This window comes from Neophocaena asiaeorientalis, unplaced genomic scaffold (genome assembly GCF_003031525.2).
Source record: "Neophocaena asiaeorientalis asiaeorientalis breed wild unplaced genomic scaffold, Neophocaena_asiaeorientalis_V1.1 scaffold423, whole genome shotgun sequence".
NCBI lineage: Eukaryota > Metazoa > Chordata > Mammalia > Artiodactyla > Phocoenidae > Neophocaena > Neophocaena asiaeorientalis.
In genome coordinates this window covers 955726-968589 of record NW_020174133.1, presented here as the reverse complement: position 1 = coordinate 968589, position 12864 = coordinate 955726, and the positions used below count along the sequence as shown (strand labels likewise).

General features: G+C 41.4%; 2 protein-coding genes across 4 annotated transcripts in view; one reads left to right on the top strand and one right to left on the bottom strand.

The window, feature by feature from the left end:
* The window catches only part of RUBCN (rubicon autophagy regulator), a 66150-nt gene extending 53950 nt beyond the window's left edge, over positions 1-12200 (bottom strand). Inside the window, exon 1 of one of the 3 annotated variants that reach the window (XM_024754749.1) lies at positions 11970-12200. Coding sequence is in view for 2 of the 3 variants with exons in the window: in XM_024754747.1 (XP_024610515.1) it covers positions 2979-3043 (65 nt within the window). In the remaining variant the exon portion in view is untranslated. Of the gene's footprint in view, positions 1-2978; positions 3217-11969 lie in introns of those variants that run through there. The other 2 variants (XM_024754747.1, XM_024754746.1) reach the window with 2 other exon arrangements.
* Positions 12201-12546: 346 nt separating this feature from the next.
* Positions 12547-12864, top strand: part of FYTTD1 (forty-two-three domain containing 1) — a 32639-nt gene continuing 32321 nt past the window's right edge. The window contains exon 1 of the mRNA XM_024754759.1: positions 12547-12744. Within this exon, the coding sequence (XP_024610527.1) occupies positions 12642-12744 (103 nt within the window). The 5' untranslated portion in view covers positions 12547-12641. The remainder of the gene's footprint in view (positions 12745-12864) is intronic.

Here is a 12864-nt window from a genome sequence, read left to right as displayed (position 1 = left end):
AAAAAAAAAAAAAAAAAAAAAAAAAAAAAAAAGTAGAGCCAGATTGCCTGGGTTTGAATCCCAGTTCCACCAAGGATTTACTGTATGACCTTGGCAAGTTATTTATCCTATGTCTCAGCTCCCTCACCTGTCAAATGGTGATAATATATTGAATAGTACCTATCTCACCCAGTTGTTATGGGGATTAAATAATACTTGTAAGGCTCTTAAGCAACACCTGGCTTGTAGTAAATAAGTGTTTGTTAAATATATTAAATAAATAAAAAACTCAGCTAGATGGGGAGGAAATTTGAATTTCCAACCCAGCCTCTCCCACATGAACTGGTAGAGGAAAATAAAAACAATCCTAAGATTTGTTTAGAATGTATATAGGACCTTTTACATGAAGCATTTCACAGACATCTGGAGGAAGAATAAGTAGCCAAATATACATAAGCAGAAACTGAAACATGGAAAAGGGAAGTAAGATGTTCAGTTTCACTGAACACATCATTCACAAGTCTCGGGCAGGAACGCCAAGGTCCTGTCGGCCCAGGTTTTGTACAGCAGGCCACAGGCTAACTGTGCACATAAAAGAGGAGTCTCACCCTTTAAAACAGCCAGGTCTTCACCCAGATACAACATCTCATTAATTTTCCCCTGTTGATATTTTCTCAGAGGTAAATATTCCACCTCCAGTCTTTGGATCCCAGCTGCTCCTGAGACTCTAATTATATCTGAATATTTTTAAAAGTCAAGAAAGACTTCCTTAAATGTAAGGCCAGACACTATAAAACTCTTAGAGGAAAACAAAGGCAGAACACTCTATGACATAAATCACAGCAAGATCCTTTTTGACCCACCTCCTAGAGAAGTGGAAATAAAAACAAAAATAAACAAATGGGACCTAATGAAACTTAAAAGCTTTTGCACAGCAAATGAAACCATAAACAAGACCAAAAGACAACACTCACAATGGGAGAAAATATTTGCAAACGAAGCAACTGACAAAGGATTAATCTCCAAAGTATACAAGCAGCTCATGCAGCTCAATATCAAAAAAACAGACAACCCAATCCAAAAATGGGCAGAAGACCTAAACAGACATTTCTCCAAAGAAGATATAGATTGCCAACAAACATGAAAGGATTCTCAACATCACTAATCACTAGAGAAATGCAAGTCAAAACTACAATGAGGTATCACCTCACACCAGTCAGAATGGCCATCATCAAAAATCTACAAACAATAAATGCTGGAGAGGGTGTGGAGAAAAGGGAACCCTCTCCCACTGTTGGTGGGAAAGTAAATTGATACAGCCACTATGGAGAACAGTATGGAGGTTCCTTAAAAAACTAAAAATAGAACCACCATACGATCCAGCAATCCCACTACTGGGCATATTCCCTGAGAAAACCATAATTCAAAAAGAGTCATGTACCAAAATGTTCATTGCAGCTCTATTTACAATAGCCAGGACATGGAAGCAACCTAAATGTCCATCGACAGATGAATGGATAAAGATGTGTCACATATATACAATGGAATATTACTCAGCCATAAAAAGAAATGAAATTGAGTTATTTGTAGTGAGGTGGATGGACCCAGAGTCTGTCATACAGAATGAAGTAAGTCAGAAAGAAAAAAACAAATCCCATATGGTAACACATATATATGGAATCTAAAAAAAAAAAAAATGGTTCTGGCGAACCTAGGGGCAGGACAGGAATAAAGACGCAGATGTAGAGAGTGGACTTGAGGACACAGGGAAGGGGAAGGAGAAGGGTAAGCTGGGACGAAGTGAGAGAGAGGCATGGACATATACACACTACCAAATGTAAAATAGATAGCTAGTGGGAAGCAGCCGCAGAGTACAGGGAGATCAGCATAGAACAGGGAGATCAGCTCCGTGCTTTGTGACCCACTAGAGGAGTGGGATAGGGAGGGTGGGAGGGAGATGCAAGAGGGAGGGGATATGGGGATATATGTATATGTTTAGCTTATTCATTTTGTTATACAGCAGAAACTAACACAACAATGTAAAGCAATTATAATTCAACAAAGATGTTAAAAAAAAGACTTCCTTAACCCACATTCCTGCTCTATGATGTACATTCCAGATTCTTAAGAGGTTAAGACCAGAGTTATTAATGAAGCAACCCCTACATAAGGGTAGTACCTCTCCAGAGTCCAAGCCACCATTTGGTCAAAGTAGTTTTTAAAATCTTAAATTCTCTAATTTCTAGAAGGTATGAACTCGATGACAACAGTTTCATATAAATAAATGGGAAATTGCTTAGCTGCATTGTGGGGAAGGAGTGAAAGGTTTAAGGATGGAAAGGAAACAACAGGGAGGTCCTGTTACTCTCTGACAGGGATCCAGCTTTGACAAAGGGCACGCACGCAATTTCTAGTCCCACTAGCAAGCCCCCATCCCCATTCCACTGCCATTACAACCGCCCACTTTCATCCGCAGGCCCTCCTTCACTCCTTCCTCACACTCATTTTTCCTAAGCTTCTTTCTAGGCCACTCATAATGCCTAACCTTTACTCCCAGAAATTCTTACTTCAACCTTCTTAATATTGGCCCGAATTGCTGTCACCGTAAGTTTCAGTCGGGGCACCCACCTTGTCCCCTACTGCTATCTATAGACTCTGGCCTATGAAATCTCACTACAGCACCTCTCAATATCCACCTCCTCCCCAGCAGCCTTGGATCTGAGCTTCACCCATTTCTGCCCCCCCCCCCAGCTAAGCCCCCGCCCTCAACATACCCTACCCCCCTCCTTCACCCTCACTAAGCCCGTTCCCTCGTCCGCCCTATCCACGCCCTGCGCGTCCCTCCTTTCAGAATTTTTTCCCAAACAAGTTGCCCACAACAGTTGCCCTCATGTCTGTCGCGCCAGGCAGGTCTCCCCGTGCTCTCCGAGCCCTCTCAAGCCTCCCGGGACTTCAACGCATCAATCCGCCCGCGACTCTCCGGCCCCTTCCCAGCCCACCTGCTCTCCTCCGGCAAGCCCTCCTCGCAGCCGCCAAGCTCCATTCCCGCGCCCTCTGCTCGCATCCGGGGCTGCGACGTCGCCTCTTCTCTTGAGAGGCGTCCCCGTCGCTTCGCCCCTCAGGGCTCCCAGAGTCCCCTGGGAACCGAGGAGGCACCCACGGCCGGTGGGCTCAGAGTGATGCACTACAGCCGGGTGACAGCAAAGGCAGTGACTGCTGCCTCAGCTGCTGTTTCTAGCCACCCCCTCTTCCGGCTCCAAGAACTACAACTCCCAGCAAGCACTTCGAAGGCCCGGCCGCTACCGGCATGCACCGCCCTATCCAATCAGAGGCTGCGCTCGCAGCGACTTCAGACCCTGGCGGCGAGCTTGCGGTAGTGCACCCGGCGGGGAGCCAGGGTCTGAAACGCCCACCAACTCTAGTCTCCGGAGTTCTTACTGGCGTGGACCTTTACACACGTCTGTCACACTTCACCCTTGAAACCATACTCGGTCAGAGGTCTAGACTCGAAAATAACGCTGGTCTTAATCCAAGTACGATTAACCCCACTTTAGCCTACCCGGGTTTAACACCGGTAGGTGGTGTTTGGAGACCTCAAAAATTTTAATGAAGAACTCACAAACTCGCAAGAGTTCATGTCGCTTTGGGATCACAAAGGAAGGGGAGGAGGCAAAAGCTTTGGGGAAAGGTTTCCTGGAGGACTGATGTCAGAGCAGAGTCATTTAGGATGAGTATGAGTTAGCCTGGAGAAGAAGGGAAGAGAAGGCGAAGAGAGTAACACAGACATGAGGAAGCGGGTCTGGGAACAGCTTGTTCTGAGTAGTAATCAGAGCTGGGAAGAGGTGAGAAACAGGCAGACCAGATCATGACGCCATTGGGAGTTTGGATTTTATCCTAAGAACAATTAGGAGCAAATCAAGGACATGCAAATCAAGAAGTGATTTGATCAAACTTGCTTAGAAAGCTACTTTTGACAATGTGGAGAGGTAATGGGGTATGTACTATGTTGGAGGGAAGGTCAAAAGAATGGATATGAGAAGAGGTTGGAAGTCCCTATAAAGGCCAAGTGTAATGCCAATGAGTGAAGTCAGCCAGTTGTAGAAGAATGGCAGAAACTCTCTGAACTGGAACCTCCATGCCTCATCCAAAAAGGAAAGTCTCATCTTAGCTATGGTTGAATGTTGACAAATATTCTGATTTTTTAATAAAGCTGGAATCTGCATTTTTAAGTACAATTTCCAATTTTTAAAATATTGGCAACAATTTTAAGGTAAACATTACATGGGCCAAAAAAAAAAAATTCTGAAGGCTAAATGTGGACTTTGGGTTTGCAAGTCCAGGCCTAAACTTGGGTAGTGGCTGTAGGGAACAAGGAGATTGGGATTAGAGCCATGGTAAGGCAACAGAATCAGCACTACTCTGTTAGGGAGAGATCTAGGTTAACTCCATAAAAACTAGTTACTCTGTTAAAAATAATACATGACTTTCAGAAATGTTCAAACTTGAGAAAACATTTTTTGTGAATTAAAAGTGAAAGAGCCTTTTAATTAAATTATGATTTCCAATTTCCATTTATATAAAAATATTCTTATTCAAACTTTCTCATATTTTCCTACCAAAGTGTTATACTTTTTAAGAAAGGGGCAGTGTTGGTTATTGGGATTTCAGTAGCTTCTGTTTCTACAAATGTATGAACTTCATTTTTTGGCATACAGTATAATCCCAAATTAATGCCACATGATTTTAACATATATTTACATGAAAGTCAGTCAGCTGTATCAGGAAATTCTAGAATTAAAATTGTAGTAAAAGTTCTAGAAAACAGGAATTTCCTTATATGTCCAAGACTGGGTTTACACTTTTTTTTTTTTTTTTCATTTTTATTTTTTTGGCCATGCTGTGTGGCTTGTGGGGATCTTAGTTTCCCAACCAGGGACTGAACCTGGGTCCTCAGCAGTGAAAGGGAGGAGTCCCAACCACTGGACCACTAGGGAATTCCCTACACTTTAAAGCAGTCATTTAATAAGCATGACAATAACCTACACTAGCCATGTGCCCACTCCCCCATCCTATCCCTCTGCTTTCCCTCACCCCAGGTAGCCATATTCTAAATCCCTTGTTTATAATTCCACTGTTTCTCTTTTAATATAGTTTCTTTGCATCTATCCATATTCCTAAAAATTATTATTTAAAAAATTTTTGTGTTCTAACTTTATTAAAAATGCTATTAAGCTGTATTTATTCTTTGAGGCCTTTTTTTTGCTTAATATTACAGTAAGATTTATTTTTATTTATTTTTATTTTTTTATTTTTGGCTGCATTGGGTCTTCATCGCTGCGCATGGGCTTTCTCTAGTGGCGAGCGGGGGCTACTCTTCATTGCAGTGCACAGGCTTCTCATTGCGGTGGCTTCTCTTGTTGCGGAGCACAGGCTCTAGGTGAGCAGGCTTCAGTAGTTGCAGAGTGTGGGCTCAACAGTTGCAGTGTGTGGGCTGTAGACTGCAGGCTCAGTAGATGTGGCACATGGGCTTATTTGCTCCACGGCATGTGGGATCTTCCCAGACCAGGGATCAAACCCATGTCCCCTGCATTGGCAGGCAGATTTTTAACCACTGCGCCACCAGGGAAGTCCCAAGATTTATTTATATTGTGTATCACTATAATTCATTGATTTTGACTGCTATATAATAGTTCATTGTGTGAATACACCAGTTTATTCATGTTGCTTTCCACTGATGAGCATTTGGGATGTTTCCAGGTTTTTGCTATTGTAAACAGCACTGCTATGAATATTCTTTTACATGTCACCTCTTGTACATAAGCAAGGGTTTCTCCTGGGTACATACCTAGAAGTGGAATTGCCAGGTCATAGGGTTATTGTCTGTTCTAGCTTTTGTTTTGAGTGATGGGTTTGTAGGTGCACAATTTTAAAAATAACTAGGGGACTTCCCTGGTGGTCCAGTGGGTAAGACTCCACACTACCAATGCAGGGGGCCTGGGTTCAATCCCTGGTCGGGGAACTAGATCCTGCATGCATGCCACAACTAAGACCCAGAGCAGCCAAAATAAATAAATAATAAATAAATATTAAAAGTTATAAAAAATTAGTTATGAAACCATAACTAATTATAATCAGTTATTTAAAATAACTAACAAATGAAAATGGGTCATCTTGGAAAATGATGACAGTATATCATGAACCAAGGATTGTGATTAACCCAATTTTGTGCATCTGGGATCCAAATGCAAAAGGTCAAAAATGCAAGAATATGTAGCATCAGGGTTCAATAGTGTCACATAAAAGTAATGGCCTTACTTAGCAACTGCTTGCTGAATTAATATTTTAAAAGTCAAAAAATCTAAAGAACTTTATTGATCTTGATTAATCTGTTTGTTTTCAAGATTTACCAGGATGCAATTTTTATACAAATGGTAGTTGGTCCTAGAGTACCACTGGCAGAAAGCAAATTTCACTCAATAATCATTTATTCAAATAACAGATTTTTAAAGTTCATGACACTTATTTGCCAAAAGTTTGGTTTTAAGAAATAATCTTCTTGAATATATTCAACAAATATCAATTATAGTCATGAATATTTTCTTTTTATTATATTCACTAAAATTATTCTTAGCAGCATTTTTTAAAATATTAAAAATTTTAAAGCTAAGGGATGTCGCCTACTTGCCAAGTCAAAAGCAATTTGAGCATCAAAATGAGTTAATTCATGATATGTCTACATATCTACATTCTTTTCAAAGGTAAGCATGACCCTTACACTCTGCACCCCTTTGCTTTTCAGAAGAGAATTTTTGAACATGAAATGAGTCTGTGAATTTCTACGGAAACGTATATGTATATATAAACAAGTATGCAAATAAATAAATAAATAGAAAAAGGAAGGAAGAAAGGGGGCAGGGAGGTAAAGCTCTTTTCACAGTAGAATGCCAGCTTATGAATGTAGAGGAATGATAGTGTTAGAAAATCACTATTTTGTAGCCACCATCATAATAATTGATTCAGGCAAGAATCATCAATGGATGCTAAAGCTGTCAGTGAAATTTCTTCCAAAACAGAAATATTTACACAGTCTCAAACCATCTCCCCAAAGATTACTTATTCATTATATATGGGGGAAAAAGTATCTTTGCAATGAAGAGATCTGGCAGACATCACCTTAACCAAATGACTAAAGATCACCAACAAGACAAAATGACATCACGTGCCTTCTGATGTTAAGTACTGAGAATGAGCCAACGTCGCTTATGTAGTATCCTTGACAAAAGTGAATAACTCAAATCTAATCAGAGGCTGACAATAAGACAAAACCAAATTGAAGGACAAGCTATGCACCAACTGCCTTCAATCTTCAAAAATGTAAATATCATAAAAGACTAAGAAAGGCTGACAAACTTTTTATGATGAAAGGAGACAAAAGAGGACAAAGAAATGCAACATATGAAACTGGACTGGATCCTAGATTGGAAAAAAAATTGTTACAAAGGATATTTATTAGGATAGTTGGCAAAATTTGAATATTGACTATACGTCAGAGAATAGAATTGCGTCAATGTTAAATTCCTGAATTTGATCATTTTACCTTGGTTATATAAAAGAATATACTTAGAGATATATTCTATAGAATCATGATGTATGCAACTTACTCTCAGATTGTCCAACAGCATGAGAAGCCTAGAATCCTGGCTCTTCAGAGCCTTCCTAGACTACCAATCTATCTATTGCAAGTTGAGGAAATTGAAGATATATATATATATATAGTGTGTAATTTATTGTATTTATTTATTTTTGGTTGCGATGGGTCTTCATTGCTGCATGCAGGCTTTCTCTAGTTGTGGCAAGCAGGGTCTACTTTTCATTGCGGTGCACGGGCTTCTCTTTGTGGTGGTTTCTCTTGTTGCGGAGCACGGGCTCTAGGTCAGCAGGCTGCAGTAGTTGTGGCACGTGGGCTCAGTAGTTGTGGCACACGGGCTTAGTTGCTCTGCGGCATGTGGGATCTTCCCGGACCAGGTCTCGAATCCATGTCCCCTGCATTAGCAGGTGGATTCTTAACCACTACGCCACCAGCGAAGTCCGAAGATATATTTTTTAAAAGAAACAGTCTTTACATAACTAGGGGGAAATTGTGTGATTTATGTAAATTTGTGTAGCTTTAGAAAATTCCACAATTAGTCATTCAGTGAATTGACCTAGAACCTTTGGTTGACAGGACCCCTGCCCTGCCCAGAGAAGACAAGGCCTAATAAGGAGTGGGCTAGAGGTCCAACCTCTGAGCCCAGGAAGAATTCCCCTTCAAGCTCCCTTGTCTATCCAAGCAGGTTACCTGCTAGTCAGAGAAAACTGAGGGCCAGGGACCTGGAGACTAGTAATGCCTCCAGCTATGCCTGCTATCTTGCGTGTCATGTCCTCGGCTGTAACGCTGTACTGTGTAGCACAGTGTCTTGCCCAGAGTAGGGACTCAAACTCTGTTTCAATACACGAATGAATGAATCCTGAGATTAAAAGGCAGAAGACTAGAACATCTATAAACACTTAAAACAAAAGAAAAGGGCAATATAAAAGAGAAAGAGGAAGCTGTAGCAAGGTGGCAAGAAAAGCTACCACAGCAGAAAACAGTGGCAAAGGGGGTAATGAAAAGAATTGAGCAGAAAATAGAAGAAAAACTGTACTGTATATACAAGTAGCTTAAGGGAGTTACGTATAATAATAATAGTCATACCTAATACATACTATAACCACATATAATACAAATTATACCTAGCTCCCTTATTATTCCACTGTAATACAAATTACATCAACATACGAATTCTAAAAATACTCTTCTGAAAAGAATAAGAGCTGATACCAAAATCAGGCACAGACATTACAAGAAAAGGAAATCACACATCAATATCACTCATGAAAAAAGAAACAATATCCTTGACAAAATACTGGCAAGGCAAATCCAATAAAATATAAAAAGGATAATATACCATGACCAAGTAGGTTTATCCTAGAAATGCAAGGGTGGTTCAACATTTGAAAACCAGCCAGTATAATTTACCATATTAATAAATTTAAAAAGAAAAACCATTTGGTCTTCTCAGATGCAGAAAAAGCATTAGATAAAATTCAACATTCACTCATAACTAAAACTCTCAGCAAACCAGTAGAAGGGAACTTCCTCAACCTGATAAAGGGCATCAACAAAAAAATCTAACATCATAGTTAATGGTGAAAGACTGAATGCTTTCCCCCTGGGGTTGGGAACTAGTCAAAGATGTCCACTTTCACCATTCCTGTTTAACATGGTACTGGAGTCCCCAGTCGGTGTAATAAGGCAAGAAAAATAATAAAAGGCATACAGATTTGAAACAATTATGCTGAGTGAAACAATCCAGATACAAAAAAGAGTATATACTGTATGAGTCCATTTATATAAAATTCTAAAAAATGCAAATTAATCTATAGTGACAGAAAACATCAGTGGTTGCTTACTTAGGTTGAGGTTGGGGGGAGGAATTACACAGGAGCACAGGAAAACTTTTGGGGATGATAATATTTATTATCCTGATTATGGCGGTATTTTCACAGGTATATATTTCACACCTGTATAAACTGCACACTTTAAGTATGTGTCTTTTATTGTCTGTCATTTATACCTCAATAAAGCTGAAAAAAGGGGGGGACTTAAAAGATATCAAACTAATCAAGTTAAGGGTTAAATATATGAGTTGTGCTTACCTTTGAAGAGAATATAGATCTCTATGCACACTGTGAAAAGAGAGCTGGAACACGTTAATAGAAAAGTATGGTGTTGTTAAGGTTGCCAGATTTAGCAAATAAAAATATAAGACTCCAGTTAAATTTTACTTTCAGATAAACAATGAATAATTGTTTAGTATAAATACATCCTAAATATTACATGTGGGGCTTCCCTGGTGGCGCAGTGGTTGAGAGTCCACCTGCCGATGCAGGGGACACGGGTTCGTGCCCCGGTCCGGGAAGATCCCACATGCTGCGGAGTGGCTAGGCCTGTAAGCCATGGCCGCTGAGCCTGCGCATCCGGAGCCTGTGCTCCGCAACGGGAGAGGCCACAACAGTGAGAGGCCCGCATACCACAAAAAAAAAAAAAAAAAAATTAAATGAGATATTCTGTGGCAAAAAAAAAAAAATTCCTGTTTATCTGTACCTGGGACAAAACTTATACTAAACAACTGTTCATTGTTTATCTGAAATTCATATTTAACTGGTCCTGTATTTTATCTGGCAATCCTAGATGTTGTCTGATCTACATTGTATGAAATCAAGCCTCCAGAAAGGGCAGCTGCTTGAATTCTATGTTTATTTTGACTTAGACGAAGCTGATGAATTGAAGACAAAGGCTGTCCACTCAGTGTCCAGCACAGTACCTTATTCACAGTACATGCTCAGAAAATGTTTTTTGCTTTGCAGGCTATGTGAAGATAGGGACGGCAACCATCTTGCTCACCATTTTATCCCCAGGGCCTATTACAATGCCTGGTGCTCAATGAATATAGGATTAAATGAATAGCTGCCTCTCATGCCCCAGAAAATTGCAGGGTTGACCTTTTAACTCCAGCCCTGTAGCTGACTGGTCAACTTCTTGGACAAGCCCCAGTTCTGATTTCTTGGCTTTTCTCCCTCTTCACTGTTGCTGTGTGTCTCAGGTTGCTCTTTTGCTTTGTATTGTTTTGTGTGTGGCTGACCTATCCTTAACTCCGGTGCCTCTTGTTTTCTTGTTTTTCCCTTTGGAATCAGGGTGCTCTGAGACTCTGAGACCCTCAGCCCTTGGAGAAATCTGAAATACAACAGCTAGGATTGTTTCATGAAACCTTGGAGCATGTTCCCTCTAGAGCTAAGGAGATTTGGTATGGGGCTTCAGTTTTGGGGAGAAGACCAGGATAAAGGGAATTTTTATAAATCGATGTGGGAAGGATTTTGCACATTTGGGATTTTTATTATCTGTCCTATACTGCCTGAAGTATAAAATGTATCCAAACTCTAAATGCATTAATTTTCTTCCATAAAATTAAGAACTTAATCCAATGTTCCTCCCTTTAGTTTGCTCCTTCAAATAAGTAGAGATTGCAGAAGTTATTTCTAGTGAGAGAAGGATAGTATGTAGAAAAATGTCTTGTGCTTAGAAGATTTTAGAACTGTAAGGAATCTTAGAAATAATTAAGTGTAATATATATTTAGTATAACTACTTCTTGTTTTGAAAATGATTATGAGGCCCAGACACTCTCCCAAGTTCACAAGGTGAATGACTGAAGTGAGTGAAACCACTCACTCAATAAAACCTAGGTCTCTCTTGTACTTCTCTACAATCCAGTTCTCTAGTTCTTAGCAGTTGGGAAAGGGGTGGCAGCTGCAGAGTGGAACAGTAATAAAATCAAGCACTTTGTGCTAAGAGCATACATGATACTCTCCTTGACATGCTGAATATTGTTCATGGGTCTTTTTGAGTCCAAAACTTCCTCCACCATTTAAGTTTCTTGCAACCCTTCATAGGTGCCTCTTCAGCTGATTCACTCTTCTCATATGGTTGTATTTTTGTCTTGGGGAAAAAAATAAAGTATAGGCTATTGTGGGTTTGAGATACCTTAGGTCACTAGTTCGTTTCTATGCAAAGAGAAATTTTAGGAAGTGCAGAGGTGGAAGGTGGCAGAGATTTCTAAATGAACAGAATACCTGCCCCTAATTTTTTTCTTAGATGCAAATGTCTTAGTTTAAGCTGCTATGAGGATAATATAACCTAAATGCTTCCACACAAGCGCAGTTATCTGGAGCAGGAGGTAAGAAAGAGAGAATATCAGGTTTTGTTAACAGGAAAAAAAGTTACTATGCAGGAATTCATCAAATATTAATAAGTTTTCCCATAGGGATGATTAGAAAGAAAATGAATCCCCTTATCAATTCCCAACGCAAGTGAATTAGAGAAAAATGCAGCCAAATAAGCAGAGGTACTTACCGCTCTCCCGAGGGAAGGTGAGGTCTTAATAAGGTACCGTGCAAAATGTTTTGAGAGCGCCGGCTGAGAAGTGGTACAGATACGGGAAACGTTAACACTTACTTTTATTAGTATGCTGACGCAAGAATTATCAGTGCAGCCTCTGCTTTGCGTCCGGACGTGTTGCTCCGCGTGCTGGCGGTGAAGAGGGGAGCTGGGGCGCAGTTCTGCAGTCCACGCTCGCAGCCTCTGGGGCTGCTCTGCAGTGGGGTGTGAAAGGTTCGTGTGTACCAAAGCTTAGGGGGCCTTTGTGTAGCAGGAGAGACTCGAAGGGCACGGAGGAACATGATCTCATTTAAGGCATGTGATTCTGAGGTGTTCAGGGTCCAGCATAATTTGGGCGGAAAGGCTAACTGCTAAAACAGCGGCCCCTCGAGAGCGGCCAGAGCAGCGGGTGCAATGTTTCCTCCGGTCCGGCAAGAGGCGCTAGGGGCGAGTCCGGGGCCTGGGGCCATTCTCGCCAGCCGCTCGTCTCTTGGTTCCTCCCCCAGCCCTCCGCCGCGGGTGGGAGAGGACGCAGCCAGCACGCGTGCGCGCTCCGTCGGTGCGGCTAGTCTGCGTGCGTGAGTGGGAGGTGGCAGGCCTCAGCCCCTGGCCTTCTTCGCTGACTGTTCCAGCGCGACGTTTCCAGCTATGAACCGGTTTGGTACCCGGTTAATGGGAGCCACCGCGACCCCGCCGCCGCCGCCGAAAGCCCGCAGCAATGAAAACCTGGACAAAATTGATATGTCTTTGGGTGAGGAGCCGAGTCGCACCGAGTTGGAGTGGGAGGAGGTGTGGGTGGAACCAAGTACAGCGGTTTGTGGGGGAAGGGGCGGTTGGCCGCAGTTGTCTATGGAGTTTTCTTACGGGTGGG